The sequence below is a fragment of the Heteronotia binoei genome, chromosome 5 (genome assembly GCF_032191835.1).
Source record: "Heteronotia binoei isolate CCM8104 ecotype False Entrance Well chromosome 5, APGP_CSIRO_Hbin_v1, whole genome shotgun sequence".
Lineage (NCBI taxonomy): Eukaryota > Metazoa > Chordata > Lepidosauria > Squamata > Gekkonidae > Heteronotia > Heteronotia binoei.
The window spans coordinates 7,223,280-7,243,632 of NC_083227.1; the positions used below are offsets into that span (position 1 = coordinate 7,223,280).

Sequence of the window (20,353 nt, forward strand, 5' to 3'; positions counted from 1 at the left end):
CTGCCTCGGTGGGGAGGGCGGGGTATAAATAAAATTTTATTATTATTATTATTATATTATTATTATACTATAAAATGTATCAATCCCCTTTTCCAACTGCAAATACTCTTCACTCTTGCTTTTCAAATTAGGCTACAGTTGGCACCTATGATGGAGTGGACTCTATTCTGTCATGTGGGTCCGTAGGACACAATGGACTCTATCCTATCAGCCCATAGGACAGAATGGACTCGTATCCCCTGGGCCCATAGGATGAAATGGACTCCATTCTGTCCTATGGGATGATAGCCTAGATCTAGAGACCACAGAAAAGCCATGCTAGCTTCATGATTTTGCTGGACTGAGGCCCGGACTATGCTAAGGTCACATTGCAATGAAGAGCTACCTAGGAAACACTTAGGTCTCCACTCTGAGGCTGTGAGACTTTTAAGATTCTGCCATCTAACACCATGTCTCAATGTATTAGATAGAAAAGTTAGATTTCCTCTTTTATGCTGCTAGACTACAGAGATTGTTTTGCCTCATATCAAGATTGTTCTTTAAGGATTTAATCAACCTCTATTTTGCTGAGGTCTGTTTTGTTGTGAAGCTCTGCCCCGGCTTGGGTTCCTTGAACAGGGTGGCAGTTTAAGGGGATCGAGGCCTCTGTCCACAACTCAGTCTACGAACAACGCACTCTCTGGCTCAGGGAGCGAGGTTATTATTTTGGAGAGTCAGTATGGAAAAGGCAGGGAAGAAGACAAGAACATCAAGGGGTACTGCTGAAATGGAAGCTACTGTGGGGCAAGATTCGGGTATTTCTAGCAGGGGCTAGAAGGCATGGAAGGAGAAAGCTCCAGCCCTCAAGTCCCTGGCATGATGAGGAAGAAGAGCTTTATCTAGGGAGCCCAAGAAGAGAGCACTGTGGGAGAACTGGGTTTGATCCCCCTCTCCCCCTCCGTGTGCAGCCAGGGCCAGGCTATCTGGGGCGATGGGCGAGGCTACCTGCTTGCGCCCCCCCCCCCACAATTTTAAAAAACATTTTCCAGATATTTCTGCAGTGCTATAGGATGGCTGAGAGCTGGACTAGTAGGTCTCCTCCTTGCCCTGATTACAGCCGTGTCCTATTATCCCGCTCATTCAACAGTGACTGTCGGTTTAAACTTCACATACTTCTAATCAGCATGCTAAAAATGCTTTAGAGTGACTGCATCCTGGGCTGTCTACCTGCTTCTGCCCTTTCTGTCAAGCCACCTGGTCCCTGGGCATAGCCTCCGCTGGGACCCATCCCTTGTCTGCACAGCAGGTGTGCTCCAAAAGAGGCTGCATGCAGGAGGCCCAGACTGGGGAAAAGACAGGTCAGCTTTGGTGCACGGATCCAAGCATCTTTATAGCTAGTAACTTCAAAAGTCTGACAGAGGCTGCCGAAAGCTCTGAACGGAACATGGCAAACGGATCACTCTATTAAATGTGCAAACGGTGACTATAAAATCCATTCCAACCACTTCCCAAAGAGAGTTTCTGTTAAAAGCAACATGCCCGAGGTCTCTTAATTAAACAAGGGAAGTCCAGCCTAGCTTGCGGGGGTTGGGGGGAGAAGAGTCCAGTTCACCCTCTTTTTGCTAGTGCTGGTTTCCTTTTGGGCACCACTAGGGTTGTGCTCCTGGCAGGGCCTTGCAGGAGACCTGGGAAGGAGGGGGAGGGGGTGGGGATTGGGGAGGGGGGCTGCCATGGGATTTGTGCCTCAACTGGGATGGGATTGCTGAGTTCCACGAAGGAGACGCTGGAGAGACCCCTGTGCCGTGAATATAGTAATAATCAGTAACACTCAATATTTATGAACATTCGGAAAGTTCAAAGCACTAAGCACCTATTCACATAGAATCGCAAAAACAAAAACATAGCAAAGATAAGATTAAACAATGCAAGATGCATGAGTCACCATGAGGCTCCAGCAAGGACGAAAGATCCCAGTAAATTGGACTCTCATGGTGACTCATGCATCTGGCATTGTTTAATCTTATCTTTGCTATGTTTCTGTAAGCGTTTATGCGATTCTATGCGAATACATGCTTAGTGCTTTGAACTGTCTATATGTTTTGAGGATTGATTAGTAAGCAAATTAGTTTTTCTGCATTAAGCTTTTGGAACTTCCCAAATGTTCATGAATATTCAGTGTCACTGATTATGATATTAACGGAACATAGGTGTCTCCAGTGTCTCAGCCTTATGTGTTCCTCCCGTTTGCTTTGCAACTTCCAGGGAGGACCTGGAGATCTTCTGGAATAACAATGCTGCTCTCCAGAGACCACAGAGATCAGCCCCCCTGCGGAAAGGGCGACTGCAGAGGGGGGGGGGGACTCTGTGGCATCAAACCCCAATTGAACCCATCCAGTCCGCAATTCTGCCTCCCCCCCCCCATCAGGCTCCAGGTGTTCCCCAACCTGGAGTTGGCAACCGCAGCAGAGGGAGTGAAGGGCCCTGAGAAGATGGAGGTGGGGGGAGAGAATAGTTCAGGTTTGCCAACTGCCTGGAGGAAGGGCTGAATTCGAACCTGACTCTCCCTGGGCCCAGCCTTCCCTCTGGGACTGGTCTGCCTTGCAGGGTGGGTGGGTGGTGGACAGGAGGGAGAAGGGACTAGGGCGGAGCGGAGCTCCTGGAAGATGGGCGGAGTTGAAAGGGCTAAATCTGAGCTGGGGAATTTCCAAGGAGGGGAGGGTCCTCCAGGAAACATACTGCCTTAGAGGGAAAGCCCGCCCCCCCCCCCCCCACCAGGCAGCCCTCTTTTCCAGAGGATCTGCACTTTGTAGTTTGGGGAGGAATTGTAATCTGGAGAGATCTCCAGGCCCCACTGGGAGTTTGGCCAGCCCAGCAGAGACTCTGCGGGAGGAGAACCCCCCTTGCTCCAGCCTGGGGTCCCTCAGCAGGGATAATCCAGGGTGGGGGTCCTTTCCCTTCAGCCCCCTGCTCCCCCCACCAGCTGTGCCCCCTCGCCTGCCTGACTCCACAGCGGCTTTCGGCATTTCCCTGGACTTGCAAGGAAGGGCCAGGAGACCCAAAGAGGTCTTCTCTCCAGGGGGGCAACAGAAATGGCCTATTCCAAGAAGAGCCTGGTGCCGTCATCACTAAACCGCCCCCTTTCCCCCCCCCCCATTGAGTTTGATGGTCTTTATTCCAGGAGGACTTAGGAGGGGGGCCCAGCTGCAGTCTCCTTTCTCTGAGCAGCCCGGGACACCCCGGGAGGAGCAGAACCCCCTGCACCAAAGTTACTCCCGAGCAGCCCCATTGAGCAGCACAAGGCGTGGCTGACGGCAGCCCGGCTGAAGCTCCTCCAGGACACCTTTCTCCTTCCTCTGCAGTACGGGGAGGGTTAAAAGCACTGAGCTGCTTGCTAGAGAGGCCGAGCAAGGAGAGGGAGGGGCTTTTCCCTGGGAAGGGGAGGGGTTTGCATTTGCAGGGCGAAGGAGGGCTGGGAGGGGTGCAGAGAAGCTGCAGGAGGAGGGGAAAGCCTTGCAGCAGGCGGATCCCGGGAGGTCTCCTTGGAAGTAAGTCTTATGGGGGGGAGAAGCGTTTAGATCTTGGAAGGGAGGGAGGCGGGGAGCATTGCAAGCCTGGGCAATTCTCTGGATGAATTTCTTGTATATTCCCTGCTTCTTTTTATTTTGGGGTTCTGGTGGGGTTGAGATTGTGTGTGTGTGTGTATGTGTTCTCCTTTTGGCACACACTGTCTTTCTCTCTCCATCCCCTCAGGAAGAAGGCTTTCTTCATAGCCCAGTGAATAAAGGCATGTTTTCAAACACAGAGGTGACCCAAGAGAAGGGGAAGGAGATGGAAGAGCAGGACCCAGAAGGACCTGGAACTGGCAAAGGAGCAATGAAAAACCCCCATCCCAACCCAGTTGGGAGTGGTGTTGAATTCTGGGAAAGGGCTGTGCCAGAGGTTTTGGCTAACAACACCCTGACCTCAGATGTGCATGGCCAACACTTCCGGCAGTTCCGCTACCATGAGGCCGAAGGGCCCCGAGAGGTTTGCAGCCAGCTCCATGGACTTTGCAGCCAGTGGCTGAAGCCGGAGAGGCACACCAAGAAGCAGATCCTGGACCTGGTGATCCTGGAGCAGTTCCTGACTCTCCTGCCCCAGGAAATGCAGGGCTGGGTCAGAGGATGTGGGCCGGAGACCAGTTCCCAGGCGGTGGCCCTGGCCGAAGGTTTCCTCCTGAGCCAGGCAGAGGAGAAGAGGCAGGCAGAACAGGTGAGGGGATTCCCTCCAGGTGTGTCTAATTCAAGCAACAATATCTCACCTTATCTTAAAGTTTCCTCGCCAGATAATTGTCCAGAGCCTGTTTTGCTAAGAATTTCTGACCCCTGTAGATAACTCACAAATCTGCTGTTAGGAGGGTGCAGAGACTGGGATTGGGGCAGAATCCAGTCCTTTTTCACTCCATCTCTTACCCCTCTCCCTGGCTGCTGTTTCAGATGCGGGGACCACCTTTGGAGATGGAAACTGCAATCCCTGAGGCAGAAGGGGCTTCCTTGGAGCAGGGGCAGAGGGTGCAGGCGGTGGAGCGTGCCCAAGATGCCCTCTCCTGTGGTAAGGACTCCTTGTGCCTGAGGAGCCTGTGAATGTGATGGGTAGAGAGGTCAGGTCAGAGGGGGGGGGAAATGCATATTTCTATAGGCAACACAGAGTTAATTGGTGGCACTCAATATCCACACACTGTGATGTCTCTAAAAGATCAGACAAACTCCTGGACAACCATTTATCCCATAATTTTTAAAATTCATCTCTCACCTTCCTTCCCTAAGAGGTCTCATTCCCTGGGGAGGGGAAGGCAGGCAAACCTCAAAAGGGAACCTCCACCTTCTTGTGGAGCAGAACTCTGAAACCACTCCTTGGGGGCCAATAATAATGGGGACATTTTCCTTCTGTGCCTGTGGTTGAAGCTTAGGGTTAGGGTTGGAGGGTCATCTGGGAGGCTGCTGAGGGTCGCAGGGGTTGGATTAGGGATGGCAGCACTTGTAGGCACTGGAGAGGGTCTTGGGGTGGGACTTGAGACAGATGTGATGTCATGTTGAGGTTGTGTCAGGCTGAAAACCTGGTTTAATTTAATTTAAATTTAATCTGTGATTTATACCCTGCCATATCCTGCAAGGCAGGCTCAGAGCGGCTTACAACATTAAAACGTTACAGTAACAATAAATAAAACATCTCCAATTTAGCATGCCCCAGAGACACTCTGAAAGCTCATTCCTGTGACCCTCCAGTCCCCAGATTTGCTCCAGGTATGTCTGGTCCAATGGGATGGTGCTATCTCATGCTATTGCATTTCCATTCCTCGTTTCCCTCCTTGTAGAGCAAACCCAACTCTCACAGAAGTCTGAAATACATTGGCAGTATTTTGAATTCCTCATAGGTCCCTGGTGCTTCTCTTCTGCCTCTCTCAGAATGTAGTATAAAGTATTTTAAAAACGAGTTGAGTGTAGAAAGCAGAAGGTTTCACAACCCTGAGAATAGTGTGTGTGTGAACAAGAAAACAAACAAGCAAACTCCCTCCCTCCCTCCCTTGTCTCAGGAACAGGCAGTGAAGAGATGCTGTTGAGCCATTGTCTTTTCCAAGGTGTGGGAACAGCTGCTGCACCTCCAATCCAGGTAGGAGAGATGAGCAGGGGGGGCACAGCCTGGGTCCCTCCTCCTTTCTCAGGGGAGCTTTTGCTCCTTCAGTTTCTACAAGGGGTCCGTGAGAGAGATCCTTTGAATGCTATTGCATTTACCCATCCCAAGCCTTATTTTCTGTAACTTCCCAGACGACTCCCCTCCAGGGTGAGATCTCTGAAGAGAAGGGAATCTTCTTTTTCTTCCAGGGTCCCTTTTCCTTGGAGGAGGTGTCCGTCTCTTTCACGGAGGCAGAGTGGGCCCTGCTGGATCCAGGACAAAGAGCTCTGTACAGGGAAGTCATGCTGGAGAACTATGGGAATGTGGCCTTTCTGGGTAAGGATCTTTTCTAGGTGCCAAAGGTGCAACTTGCTGCCATTGTGAGGTGGAATGAATCCAAGTATTGAATAGCAATGCATCATTTTGACCCCCTTCCCACCACTTGGGGCGGGGCTGCAGCTCCCTGGCAGAGCATCTCCTTTGCATGCAAAAGGTCCCAGATTCAGTCCCCAACATCTCCAATGAAAAGGATCAGGTAGGAGGTGAAATGAAAGACTGCCTAAGACCCTGGAGAGCCAATGCTGGACTGAGTAGATGATACTGACTCCAAAGGACTAGGGGTCTGATTCAATGTAAGGAAACTTCATGTGTCCAGATGGGTCTTCTTGCAGATGGGCGAGTGAGGCCAATGTTGCGGCCATCCCCCAAGCCAGAGAAGGTATGTTGACCTGAGACAAAGTGGGTGAGAGTCTCTCAGAAGAACTCTGGGAGGGTTCAGATCCTTCTTGCTCTATTTCCAGCCTTCATAACACACCCTTCCCTCTGGATAGAATTAAATTTGCTCTGCCTGTGATCTGGAAATGATGCTGTGAAGGATCAAAGCCTGGGTCCCCCTGGGTCACTTCTCTTTGTACTTGAGCAACACCCGATTCACTGGCTTCACACAAGTAAAACAGACCCCTTTTAAAAATAAAGTATATTTTAAAAATAAAGTATAGAAAAGAAAACATCCCAAAACAGCACAGTTTCTACAGCTCAGCAACAGTAAAACAAACAAAAAAGCCAACTATTCTGTCTAAGATAGGAAGCCCCTAAACGGCACTCCTTGTTGCAGCATCAGTATTGCAACTGGAGCCTAATGTACTCCAGAGAGATGTATTCATCATGGTGCAGCAAGGAAACATCCAGGTGTACTAGCATCCCAGGAGCATAAAGTTAGCCTGGCTTCCCTCTCATCCATGCCCATATTATAGTTTTTGCCTCTCTAGGATCAGGTGGTATGAATGACCCAATCAAAGATCCTGCTGGATGGAATTTTCCAGAGACTGTCAGCAGCATCCACAGGGCCGGCTCCCCCACTAGGAAAACTGGGCTGTTGCCTAGAGCGCCAGTAGGGCGGGGTTGGCAAATTTGTCCTCCCCCCTCCCTCAAGGCTAACGCCTACATTGCCCCCCACCTCCTCCTCCCCATGTCAATTTCAATGCCTCTCCCATTCAGGAAGTGGAGAGGGGAGGAGTCAGCGGCAGTGGGGCCGCCCTTTCAGGACGCTCGTCCTGACAGATTGTGAGCGCGACCCTGTGGTGCGGTTTTACCTGCTGATCAAGTGATCGACGGAGGGAGGGCTTTAGATAGCCGGAACGTGGAGCTACAGCCAGTTCTGGCATTGAAATCGACATGAGGTGGGGAACAGAGGGAAGAGGAGGAGTCTCGGCAGGGAGGGGGGGCACGGAACTTGGGGGGGGGAGCACAGAGCCATGGGGTGGTGCTGTGGGGGAGGATGCCAGGCAGCGAGTCTGTCTAGGGAGCCATGGGGCATCGGGCCACCCCCGAGCATCCTCATCCCCTCACCCTCCTCTTTGCAGAACAGGATAGAGGTTCTTACGATTAACCAATGACCGCATTCTGGGATCTGGCCTTGAAAGAAATGATGATGTTAACTGCAGTGAGGCTCAAATTGTGAACACCCACATATCACACCAGAGCACGTCACAATACCTGTAACCCTTGGGGGAACTAGGATTCTATGCCATTCTGCATATACTGGTTCAGATCCCGGGCTTTGATCTGGACTGTGGTACTGACCTTCCAGAAGAATCTTTAGTCTTTAATTTCTTTCCTTCCCCATGTAAGACTGATGGCTTTCTCTCTCTCTGTCTCCCTCTCTCTCTGCAAAAGAAGCCAAAAGGATAAGAGAACAGCCTTGCATTTGAAGTTAGATTGCAGGGTTCTTCTAGAGTGGCGTTTCCCAACAGCATGGTTGGGACCTGGCACTGGGCCACACCGGCCTCAGTGCCATGTCGCGGGGCCACTGATGGCCTGCCATCACTGCCCCCCGCGCCTCCTCCCCGCAGCATTGTGCCCCACTCATGACTCCTCCCTTCCGCCCTCACCCCTCAGCTCAGTTTCAGGCTGGTTAAGGCGCACCTTCCCTCCCCCCGACGGGGAAAACAGAGCTGCACTCTCACCCAGCGCGGAAGGAGGTTAAACGAACATCCGAAAAGGCCACCGCTGCTCCCTCCCCCACGCTTCCTTCCCATCCAGGATGTGCGGGGGAGAGAGCAGCAGTGGTGGCCTTTTCAGACATACGTTCAACCTGCTGCCAGCTTGCACTGCGCTGAGAGCTCAGCGCTCGTTTCCCCACCGACCGGGAGGGGGGGAGGGGCGCCTTAAGCAGCCTGAAACTGACCGGGGGGGGGAAGGGAGGGGGGGAGGAGGAGGCGGGGGGGCGGGAACTAAGCCTGGCTTCCCTTGGCCAGCTGAGGTCAGGGGACTCAGCCCTGCTTGTGCCGCAAGAGTCAGCAGTTTAAAAGGTGAGTTCCTCCCATCCCGTTTCTTTCCATTTTCTTTTTCTTTTTCTCTTTCTTTCTTCCTTTTGTCCCTTCTTTCTTTCACTCCTTCCCTCCCTTTTCCTTCCTTTCTCTTTCTTTTTTATCTGTTTCCAACTCTCACCCCTTCCCTCCCTTTCTTTTTTTCTGTCTGTCTGTCTGTCAGTCAGTCTTTCTTTTTCCCTATTTGCTTTATTTCCCAATCCCATTCCTCTCTCTCTCTCTGTCAGTTAGTCTCCCTCCCTTCCTTGCCATTGCTAATCCGAATAAAGTGGGGTGGGGGGGAAGAAGGTTGAAATGCCCTGCCGTTTCATGTTTTCCCAGCCTGCCATTGCATATTTTCCTTTCTCTCTCTCTCTCCCCCTCCCTCCCCTTTCTCCTCCCCCCCCCCGCCATTTCATGTTTTCCCAGGCTGAGAGCATTTTATATTTTTAGTTTTCTGCTGTGTGATCCTTGTGCTTTTTCTTGATGTTTTATTTTAAAAATTTTAAAAATTGCATTGCAAAATCCCACTTTTCTCCTACTTTTCCTAAACAAAACATTGCAATAGTTTTAGGCTTGTTTGTACATCATTTCCCGTCTCCCACCTCCACCCTCAAAGTCTCCACACCCAAATTTTAGTGGGCCATGAAGGAGAAGTGTAAAAATAACTGGGCAACAGCGGGAAAAAGTTTGGGAAACCCTATTCTAAAGGCTCCCAAGAGCATGTCTCCTTCCCAAATGAGTTGGTTCAGAGTGACCTTCACTCTTATGTCAAGAGAACAGGCCAGAAATAACCATATGAGATTCCTGATTCCCTTCTGAGCCACATTTGGTCTGGTACAATCATAGAGGCCGGTGGGTAAGGAGGGAGGGAGGCCATAATCTGGAGACTCAGAAGCTCCTTCTGGGCAAGAGTTCAGCTGAAGTTCTTCACGGGTGGGGGAGGTATCCTTAAATACCAGATATTCTTGGGGGAAGGTGGAGGGGTGGCTAAGATCAGTCCAGCTGGATGAAGCCAAAGGGCCATCAGTCCTTTCCTCCTGCAGTCCCATAGATGCCTTTGGATCTTACCAGCCTTCCCAAGTGCTAACAGTTTCTCTCTCTTTATTCCAGCAAAGGATGATCAGAGCAATGAGGAGGGTGAGAAACTTCATCAGGAAATGCCAGATAGAGTTAAAAATGAAGACTTGAATGAAAATGTCAGGAATCAGATCAGAGTGAAGAGAAAGAAAGGTGGTTGTATGGCAAAGAAGCATGACGGAAGACACTGGAATGTACATTTTCCAAAGCACAGGAAAATGAAAGCAAGCAAATCCATTCAGTGGAGAAAGTATATCAGAAATAGATCACAGCTTCTTGTGCATCAAAGAATAAAGAGACAGGGAAAACCTGAATACTTAGAGACCAGACATAAATTCAGTCTCAGTAGTAATATCCAACATCAGAGAACCCACACAGGGGAGAAACCTTTTGAGTGCTCAGTGTGTGGAAAGAGATTCAGTCAGAGTGGCAGTCTTCAAAAGCATCAGAGAACCCACACAGGGGAGAAGCCTTTTGAATGCTTGGAGTGTGGAATGAGATTTAGTATGAATGGCCATCTTCAAATGCATCAGAGAACCCACACAGGAGAGAAGCCTTTTGAATGCTCAGTGTGTGGAAAGAGATTCAGTCAGAGTGGCAGTCTTCAATATCATCAGGAGACCCACACAGGGGAGAAGCCTTTTGAATGCTCAGAGTGTGGAAAGAGATTCATGTGGAGTGGCAATCTTCTAAGGCATCAGAGAACCCACACAGGGGAGAAGCCTTTTGAATGCTCAGAGTGTGGAAAGAGATTCAGTACGAGTGGCAATCTTCAGTATCATCAGAGAACTCACACAGGGGAGAAGCCTTTTGAATGCTTGGAGTGTGGAAAGAGATTCAGCCAGAGTGGCAGTCTTCAATATCACCAGAAGACCCACACAGGGGAGAAGCCTTTTGAATGCTCAGAGTGTGGAAAGAGATTCAATCAGAGTGGCAATCTTCAAAAGCATCAGAGAACCCACACAGGAAATAAGCTTTTTGAATGCTGGGAGTGTGGAAAGAGATTTAGTACAAATAGTGATCTACAAAAGCATAAGAGAACCCACACAGGGGAGAAGGCTTTTGAATGCTCAGAGTGTGGAAAGAGATTCAGTCTGAGTGGCAGTCTTCAAAGGCATCAGAGAACCCACACAGGAGAGAAGCCTTTTGAATGCTCAGAGTGTGGAAAGAGATTCAGTCAGAGTGGCAATCTTCAATATCATCAGAGAACCCACACAGGGGAGAAGCCTTTTGAATGCTCAGAGTGTGGAAAAAGATTCAGTCAGAGTGGCAATCTTCAATATCATCAGAGAACCCACACAGGGGAGAAGCCTTTTGAATGCTCAGAGTGTGGAAAGAGATTCAATCGGAGTGGCAATCTTCAAAAGCATCAGAGAACCCACACAGGGGATAAGCCTTTTGAATGCTGGGAGTGTGGAAAGAGATTTAGTACGAGTAGTGATCTACAAAAGCATAAGAGAACCCACACAGGGGAGAAGGCTTTTGAATGCTCAGAGTGTGGAAAGAGATTCAGTCTGAGTGAAAGTCTTCAAAGGCATCAGAGAACCCACACAGGGGAGAAGCCTTTTGAATGCTCAGAGTGTGGAAAGAGATTCAGTCAGAGTGGCAATCTTCAATATCATCAGAGAACCCACACAGGGGAGAAGCCTTTTGAATGCTCAGAGTGTGGAAAGAGATTCAGTCAGAGTGGCAATCTTCAATATCATCAGAGGACCCACACAGGGGAGAAGCCTTATAAATTCTGAGTGTGGAAAGAGATTAATATGGAGTGGCAGTCTTCAACGTCATCAGAAGACCCACACAGGGGAGAAGCCTTTTGAATGCTTAGAGTGTGGAAAGAGATTTAGTACGAGTGGCAGTTTTCAAAGGCATCAGAGAACCCACACAGGGGAGAAACATTTTGAATGATCAAAGTGTGGAAAGAGATACAAGGGATAACCTTTCGAATCTTCAGTGTCTGTCCACGGCTCGCCACACTTGGATTTGGAAATGGCTCTAGTGGAGGGACATCATCCCCATGAATAAGACCACTCTCCCCCCCCCCCCAACACACATACACTGAACTTCCTGAAGAACTGTTGGCCCATCAGCCTCCTTTACTGCAGTGGCAGCTGTTCTCCCATGCAGCCCGATGAGGGTAGAGGGAGCAGGTGATGGGACAGGCCCCAGAAGAAGCAAGGACAGACTACTGCATTGGAAAAAACAAAAGGGAGAAACTTTTTGAGTGCTCGGAGTGTGAGAGAAGATTCATTTAGAGTGGCAGTCTTCAGCTGAATCAGTGATCCCACTCATGGGGAGAATATGTTGAAAAGAGATTCAGAAAGTGTGATGATTTTCAAAACCATATATGAGCTCGTATAGGGGAGAAACCTTTTGAATTCTCAGACTGTGGAAAGAGATGCTGTTGCAGAAGAACTCTTCGATGCAACTGAGAACCCACACAGGGAAGACGCAATTTTAATGTTGGGAGCTCTGAAAGAGATTAATTCAAAGCGGTAGTCTTCTGCTGCATCAAGGAACCCACACAAGGAGGACCCATGTAAGTGCTTAGCCCGTAAAAAGAGCTTTCCCCCTATTTCACACCTAAAAGACAACCACAGACCATAAAAAGTATTGAAAAAGTCCCAGCTGCTTTAAAGGGCTGTAATCTAAGTAAAGGTTCAAGCATCAAGTTGTTACCAACCCCTGGGGTGATCTCAGATCATGTTTACTTTACAGACTTTTTATAGGGCAGTTTGCCATTGCCTTCCCCAGTCATCTACACTTTATCCCCAGCAAGCTGGGTACTCATTTTACTGACCTCAGAAGGATGGAAGGCTTGAGTCAGCTACCTGAACCCAGTTTCTGCTAGAATCGAACTCGGGTCGTGAGCAGAGCTTGGACTGCAGTGTATCTAGAAAAGGTGCCAACTTCTTTAAAAGGCTTGACTCTACAGAAGAAACCTTATCCTTTGGGTTCCAACGGGGAATGTTTGTTCATAGAATCCTAGAGTTGGAAGGGACCTCCAGGGTCATCTATTCCAACCCCCTTCACAATGCAGGAAACGCACAAATACCTACCCCAAATTCACAAGATCTTCATTGCTGTCAGATGGCCATCTAGCCTCTGTTTAAAAACCTCCAGGGAAGGAGAGCCCACCAACTCCCGAGGAAGCCTGTTCCACTGAGGAATTGCTCTAACGGTTAGGAAGTTCTTCCTAATGTTGAGCCAGAAACTCTTTTGATTTAATTTCAACCCATTGGTTCTGGTCCTACCTTCTGGGGCCACAGAAAACAATTCCACACAATCCTCTAGATGACAGCCCTTTGAAGATGGTGATCATATCACCTCTCAGCTGCCTCCTCTCCAGGCTAAACATCCCCAGCTCCTTCAACCTTTCCTCATAGGACTTGGTCTCCAGACCCTTCACCATCTTCGTTGCCCTCCTCTGGACCTGTTCCAGCTTGTCTATATCCTTCTTAAAATGTGGTGCCCAAAACTGAACACAATACTCCAGGTGAGGTCTTACCAGAGCAGAGTAAAGCGATACCATCACATCACGTGATCTGGACACTATACTTCTGTTGATAAAGCCCAAAATTGCATTTGCCTTTTTAGCCACCGCCTCACACTGTTGACTCATGTTCAGTCTATGATCCACTAAGACCCCTAGATCCTTTTCACACTTACTACAGCTAAGACAAGTCTCCCCCATCCTATAACTATGCATGGGATTTCTTCTACTGAAATGCAGAACTTTACATTTATTCATGTTAAAATTCATTTTATTGATTTTAGCCCAGTTTTCCAGCCTATCAGGGTCATCCTGTATCCTGTTTCTGTCTTCTACTGTATTTGCAACCCCTCCCAATTGAGTATCATTGGCAAATTTAATAAGCATTCCCCCTGTTCCTTCATCCAAATTATTAATAAAGATGTTATTGTAAGCTGCCTGACAAATAAATGTTATAAGTGCTCAGACTGGAAAGAGCATTAGCCATGTTCAAAATCCAAAAAAGATCCCAGAGAAGAAAACAAGGATGGGCAATGGGATCTCCCGGTCTGAAAATCAGCTAATCTCTCCTCAAGAATCAAAGAGTCCACCCAAGATAGGAATCTTCTCAATGCTCTGCATGTGGAAAGAGCCTGAGGCACAAGTCTAGCTCTCGTGTTCCTCAGAGAATCCATAAAAGGGTGAAACTTTCTTAAAGCTGTTTCTGATGAGTTCCTTCAAAGGACCTGGTGTTGTTGGTTCTGAAAGGCTGAGAATGTGGTTTCACCAAGTAGGGAGGCTGTTTTTAGTGGTCCCCCTCCTCTGTGAAACTTGCTACTTCAGGGTATCTGCCAATCTAACTCTGACATCTTCAAATCTGGCAAAAACAGTTCCTTTCCCAGAGCCTATGAAGGAATAGAAAATCTGAGGGTAACAGACATCTACAGCCCCTCTGCTGCTGGAGTTAATATAGTGTAACCAGTTGGCATCCTTAATTCACAAACATTTTTATCTGAGAAGCAGTTCTAGAGAGGCTTTTCTCAACCCTAATCCCTTCGTAGTTCAGTCTGCTGTGAGCTTTTGGGGTTCTTCCCACTTTGAAGCTGAAAGCATTCTGGCAGTAGGATTAATTTGGGCTGAAAGAAACAGGTTGTGTTCCCTAACCCAGGAACTCAGTAAGTTCAATGGGCCCCATGGGGTACGATGCAGAACTGATCCAGGGCTATCTGCCACTGTGGGGGAGGGGTTGGTTTTTAAGCTACTGGCACCAAATCTTTCTGCTTCTGTCTTCTCAACCCTCCCGCTCCAAATTTACGAAAGATTGGACCAGGGGGATCCATTCTATGGGACCTAAAGGAGAAGGTGCCCTCTTCCTCCATTTTTCTCAGTGAAGGGGGGTGGAGAAGGCCCTTGAAGGTCTGTCCCTCTAAATCCCTTCCTTCTCCAAGCCACATGACTTCATGGAAGTGAGCTCTGAGGACATGGTTCACTCGCTCCGGAGTCACACGGTTTGGAGAAGGGGGTCATCAAAGGGACAGTCCCTTTACATTCGGATAGCTGAACCAGCACCCCAGAGTCATAGAAGGGCTCAGAAGCCTTCTCACAAGAACCAAAATGCTGCTGTTTTGGCACACACAGCCCGTCTGCCACTTCTCAGGGCCTGGGCCTTTTCCATCATGGCTCTTCCTCTGTGGACGGGGCTCCTGGAAGAGGTGGGGGTGGAGCCCCCCTCCGAGATCCTCAGGAGGGGCCTCAAGGTCTGCTGGTTTGCCAGGGCTTTTATGGGGGCTTCAATTCCTGGTATCTCTTCAGGGAGTGAGGGAGGGAGATATGAAGTCTGCTATTGTGTTTTGGGTTCCAACGGGAGATGTTTGTTATTGTAAGGTGCCCTGAGCTACAGGGGAGAGCCTTGACCGTTTCCCCCATGGAATGGTGTGTGGAGGGTCAGCTTAGGGTCCCTTTGTGAGGGGATGGAGTGCCAAGGAGCGGGGGGGGGGGGTTTGCAATAGCTGGTCAAAAACTACATACTCCACGAGGGAGAAGGGTTGACCATCCAGATCAATCATCTCACTGTTGAGTGACTCCTTCTGGGGTCTTCCCTTGATACGGCCTCCCAGGAGTCAAAGGTTGACTGTGTCTGAACATGGAAGTTCCCTTTAATCACGCTGTTTCGTGATCATTATGAGACCTTTCCTTCAGGAATCCATGTCACCCCCTTTGAAAGTTGTCTAAGCCTGTGGCCATCACTACATCCTCTGGCAGCGAATTTTGCCTTCAATCACTCCCTGTGTGGAGAACTCTTTCCTCTTGCCTCTCCTGAATCTATTGCTGTCAGCTTCCTTGGATGCTTTCGAGATCTAGTCATTTGAGAGAGTGAGAAAGTTCTCTTTGTCAACTCTCTCCATCTTGTGCATCGTTTAGCGCTACCACAGTAGCAAATCTGTGGATTTTCATTGCTTGGACGTGGGCTATGCGAGATTGGCTCGCACTCTGTCTCTGGCATGCCATTGGCTGATTCTCTCCCTCTCGCCCACTGCCAGCCCCATCAGGTGAGAGTCCAACCAGACGGCCACAGATCTCTTGAGGGAGACAGTTCCCTGCTGAAAGGTTCTCCTGGGGGCTTCCTGATCTCCACAGCCTCTCCTCAGGGCCCATTGCAAGAAGCTCAGGACAGTCCGTTCCCCCCTCCCCAAACAAACAGTGCCAAGGAGTGGGGGGTTGCAGGAGCCGGTGAAAAGCTACATACTCCATGAGGGAGAAGGTTTGACCGTCCACAGCAATAATCTGTGAACCAAACCGAAAACTGTGAGAGAGATGTTTATGAGACAAATAGCAGCACCTACTTCTCATCCCCTGACACAAAAGGAATCTTTATTCGCAGCAGGGAGGGCCCAGTTCAACAGCAGCAGACAGACTGATACTATAAAATGCATGAAGCCCCTTTTCCAACTGCAAATACTCTTCACTCTTGCTTTTCAAATTAGGCTACAGTTGGCTCCTATGATGGAGTGGACTCTATTCTGTCCTGTGGGTCCGTAGGACACAATGGACTCTAGTCTATCCTTGCATCCCCTGGGCCCATAGGATGAAATCGACTCCATTCTGTCCTATGGGCTGATGGCATAGATCTAGAGACCAGAGAGAAGCCATATTAGCTTCATGATTTTGCTGGACTGAGGTCCGGACTATGCTACGGTCACATTGCAATGAAGATACCTAGGAAACGCTTAGGTCTCCACTCTGAGGCTGTGACTTTTAAGATTCTGCCATCTAACACCATGTGCCAATGTATTAGATAGAAAAGTTTTCCTCTATTATGCTGCTAGACTAGGGAGATTGTTTTGCCTCATATCAAGATTGTTCTTTAAGGATTTAATAAACCCTCTCTATTTTGCTGAGGTCTGCTTTGTTGTGAACCTCTGGCCCGGCTTGGGTTCCTTGAACAGGGTGGCAGTTTAAGGGGATCGAGGCCTCTGTCCACAACTCACTCTATAAACAATGCACTCTCTGGCTCAGGGAGCGAGATTATTTTGGAGAGTCAGTATGGAAAAGGCAGGGAAGAAGACAAGAACATCAAGGGGTACTGCTGAAATGGAAGCTACTGTGGGGCAAGATTCAGGTTTTTCTAGCAGATGCTAGAAGGCATGGAAGGAGAAAGCTCCAGCCCTCAAATCCCTGGCATGATGAGGAAGAAGAGCTTTATCTAGGGAGCCCAAGAAGGGAGCACTGTGGGAGAACTGGGTTTGATTCCCCTCTCCCCCTCCGTGTGCAGCCAGGGCCAGGCTATCTGGGGCGCTGGGCGAGGCTACCTGCTTGTGCCCCCCTCCCCCCACAATTTTTAAAAACATGTTCCAGATATTTCTCCAGTGCTGTAGGATGCCTGAGAGCCGGACTAGTAGGTCTCCTTCTTGCCCTGTGCAGAATTAGAGTCTGATTGCAGCTGTGTCCTATTATCCCGTTCATCCACAGTGACTTGCGTGGTTTTAAACTTCCCATATTTCTAATAAGCATGCTAAAGATGCTTTAGAGTGATTGCATCCTGGGCTACCTGCTTTTGCCCTTTCTGTCAAGCCACCTGGTCCCTGGGCATAGCCTCTGTTGAGATCTATCCCTTGTCTGCACAGCAGGTGTGGTCCAAAAGAGGCTGCATGCAGGAAGCCCAGACTGGGGAAAAGACAAGTCAGCTTTGGTGCACGGATCCAAGCATCTTTATAGCTAGTAACTTCAAAAGTCTGACAGAGGCTGCCGAAAGCTCTGAACAGAACATGGCAAACGGATCACTCTATTAAATGTGCAAACAGTGACTATAAAATCCATTCCAGCCATTTCCCAAAGAGTTTCTTTTAAAAGCAACATACCCGACAGCTCTTAATTAAAGAGAGCCAGTTTGGTGTAGTGGTTAAGTGTGCGGACTCTTATCTGGGAGAACCGGGTTTGATTCCTCACTCCTCCACTTGCACCTGCTGGAGTGGCCTTGGGTCAGCCGTAGCTCTGGCAGAGGTTGTCCTTGAAAGGGCAGCTGCTGTGAGAGCCCTCTCCAGCCCCACCCACCTCACAGCGTGTCTGTTGTGGGGGAGGAAGGGAAAGGAGATTGTAGGCCGCTCTGAGCCTCTGTCCTTGAAAGGGCAGCTGCTGTGAGAGCCCTCTCAGCCCCACCCACCTCACAGGGTGTCTGTTGTGGGGGAGGAAGGGAAAGGAGATTGTGGGCCACTCTGAGCCTCTGTCCTTGAAAGGGCAGCTGCTGTGAGAGCCCTCTCAGCCCCACCCACCTCACAGGGTGTCTGTTGTGGGGGAGGAAGGGAAAGGAGATTGTGGGCCGCTCTGAGCCTCTGTCCTTGAAAGGGAAGCTGCTGTGAGAGCCCTCTCAGCCCCACCCACCTCACAGGGTGTCTGTTGTGGGGGAGGAAGGGAAAGGAGATTGTGGGCCGCTCTGAGCCTCTGTCCTTGAAAGGGCAGCTGCTGTGAGAGCCCTCTCAGCCCCACCCACCTCACAGATTTTCTGTTGTGGGGAAGGAAGGGAAAGGAGATTGTGAGCCGCTCTGAGACTCTTCGGAGTGGAGGGCGGGATATAAATCCAATATCTTCTTCATCTTCATCTTCTTCTAAACATGGGGCAATTTTTGCCAAATCAAGGGAAGTCCAGCCTAGCTTGGAAAGGGGGGTAGAGTCCAGTTCACCCCCCTTTTGCTGGTTCTGGTTTCCTTTTGGGCTCCACTGGGGTTGTGCTCCTGGCAGGGCCTTGCCGGAGACCTGGGAAGGAGGGATTGGGGAGGGGGGCTGCCATGGGATTTGTGCCTCAACTGGGACGGGATTGCTGACTTCCAGGGAGGAGACGCTGGTGAGACCCCCGTTCCGTGAATATAGTAATAATCAGTAACACTCAACATTTATGAACATTCGGAAAGTTCAAAGCACCAAGCAGGTATTCACATAGAATCGCATAAACACAAAAACATAGCAAAGATAAAGAATGCAAGATGCATTAGTCACCATGAGACTCCACCAAAGATGAAAAATCCCAGTAAATGATGGACTCTCATGGTGACTCATCCATCTCGCATTGTTTCATCTTATCTTTGCTATGTTTTTGTAAGCGTTTATGCGATTCTATGCGAATGTGTGCTTAGTGCTTTGAACTGTCTATATATTTTGAGGATTGATTAGTAAGCAAATTAGGTTTTCAGCTTTAAGCTTTTGGAACTTTCCAAATGTTAATAATAACAACAATAAACTTTTATTTATATTTATTTATATCCCGCCCTCCCCGCTAACTGATTATTACAATATTACCTGAACACAGGTCTCTCCAGTGTCTCAGCCTTATGTGTTCCTCCCATTTGGTTTGCAACTTCCAAGGAGGGCCTGGAGATCTTCTGGAATAACAATGCTGCTCTCCAGAGATCAGCCCCCCTGGGGGAAAGGGCGACTGCGGGGGGGGGGGGGGACTCTGTGGCATCAAACCCCAATTGATCCCATCCCATCCACAACCCCCCCTCAGTCTCCAGGCGTTCCCCAACCTGAAGTTGGCAACCGCAGCAGAGGGAGTGAAGGGCCCTGAGAAGAGGGGGGTGGGGGGAGAGAATAGTTCAGGTTTGCCAACAGCCTGGAGGAAGGGCTGAATTCGAAGCTGACTCTCCCAGGGCCCAGCCTTCCCTCTGGGACTGGTCTGCCTTGCAGGGTGGGTGGGTGGTGGGCAGGAGGGAGAAGGGACTTGGGTGGAGCTCCTGGAAGATGGGTGGAGTTGAAAGGGCTAAATCTGAGGGGGGGGGGATTTCCGAGGAGGGGAGGGTCCTCCAGGAGACATACTGCCTTAAAGGGAAAGCCCCACTCCCCCACCCCCAGGCAGCCGTCTTCTTCAGAGGATCTGCACTTTGTAGTTTGGGGATGGATTGTAATCTGGAGAGATCTCCAGGCCCCACCGGGAGGTTGGCCAGCCCAGCAGAGACTCTGCGGGAGGAGAACCCCCCTTCCTCCAGCCTGGGGTCCCTTGGCAGGGATAATCCAGGGCGGGGGTCCTTCACCTTCAGCCCCCTGGCTACCCCCCACCAGCTGTGCACCCTCGCCTGCCTGACTCCACAGTGGCTTTCAGCATTTCCCTGGATTTGCAAGGAAGGGCGAGGAGGCCCAAAGAGGTTTTCTCTCCAGGGGGGCAACAGAAATGCCAGATGGCCTATTCCAAGAAGAGCCTGGTGCCCTCATCACTAACCCCCCCCCCCCCCCCCCATTGAGCAGCACAAGGCATAGCTGACGGCAGCCTAGAGGAAGCTCCTCCAGGACACCGTTCTTCCTCTGCAGCACGGAGAGGGTTAAAAGCACTGAGCTGCTTGCTAGAGAGGCCGAGCAAGGAGAGGGAGGAGGTTTTCCCAGGGAAGGGGAGGGGCTTGCATTTGCAGGGCGAAGGAGGGCTGGGAGGGGTGCAGAGAAGCTGCAGGAGGAGGGGAAAGCCTTGCAGCAGCCGGATCCCGGGAGGCCTCCTTGGAAGTAAGTCTTATGGGGGAGAGAAGTGTTTAGATCTTGGGAGGGAGGCGGGGAGAATTGCAAGCCAGGGCAATTCTCTGGATGAATTTGTTGTATATTCCCTGCTTCTTTTTATTTTGGGGTTCGGGTGGGGTTGAGGTTGTGTGTGTGCACGTATTTTCCTTTTGGCACACACTGTCTGTTTCTCTCCATCCCCTCAGGAAGAAGCCTTTCTTCATAGCCCAGTGAATAAAGGCATGTTTTCAAAGACAGATGTGACCCAAGAGAAGGGGAAGGAGATGGAAGAGCAGGACCCAGAAGGACCTGGAACTGGCAAAGGAGCAAGAAAAAGCCCCCATCCCATCGAACCTGGAAGTGATGTTGAATTCTGGGAAAGGGCTGGGCC

The 20,353-nt window shown here is 49.8% G+C and overlaps 2 protein-coding genes across 2 annotated transcripts in view; one reads left to right on the plus strand and one right to left on the minus strand.

Moving 5' to 3' along the window:
* Positions 1-20,353, minus strand: part of LOC132572129 (zinc finger protein OZF-like) — a 1,123,325-nt gene that overhangs the window by 675,496 nt on the left and 427,476 nt on the right. The window lies entirely within an intron of this gene.
* The window catches only part of LOC132570928 (zinc finger protein 709-like), a 188,747-nt gene continuing 183,060 nt past the window's right edge, over positions 14,667-20,353 (plus strand). Inside the window, exons 1-3 of the mRNA XM_060237563.1 lie at positions 14,667-14,747; positions 15,412-15,539; positions 18,226-18,353. Of these exons, the coding sequence (XP_060093546.1) occupies positions 14,667-14,747; positions 15,412-15,539; positions 18,226-18,353 (337 nt within the window). The remainder of the gene's footprint in view (positions 14,748-15,411; positions 15,540-18,225; positions 18,354-20,353) is intronic.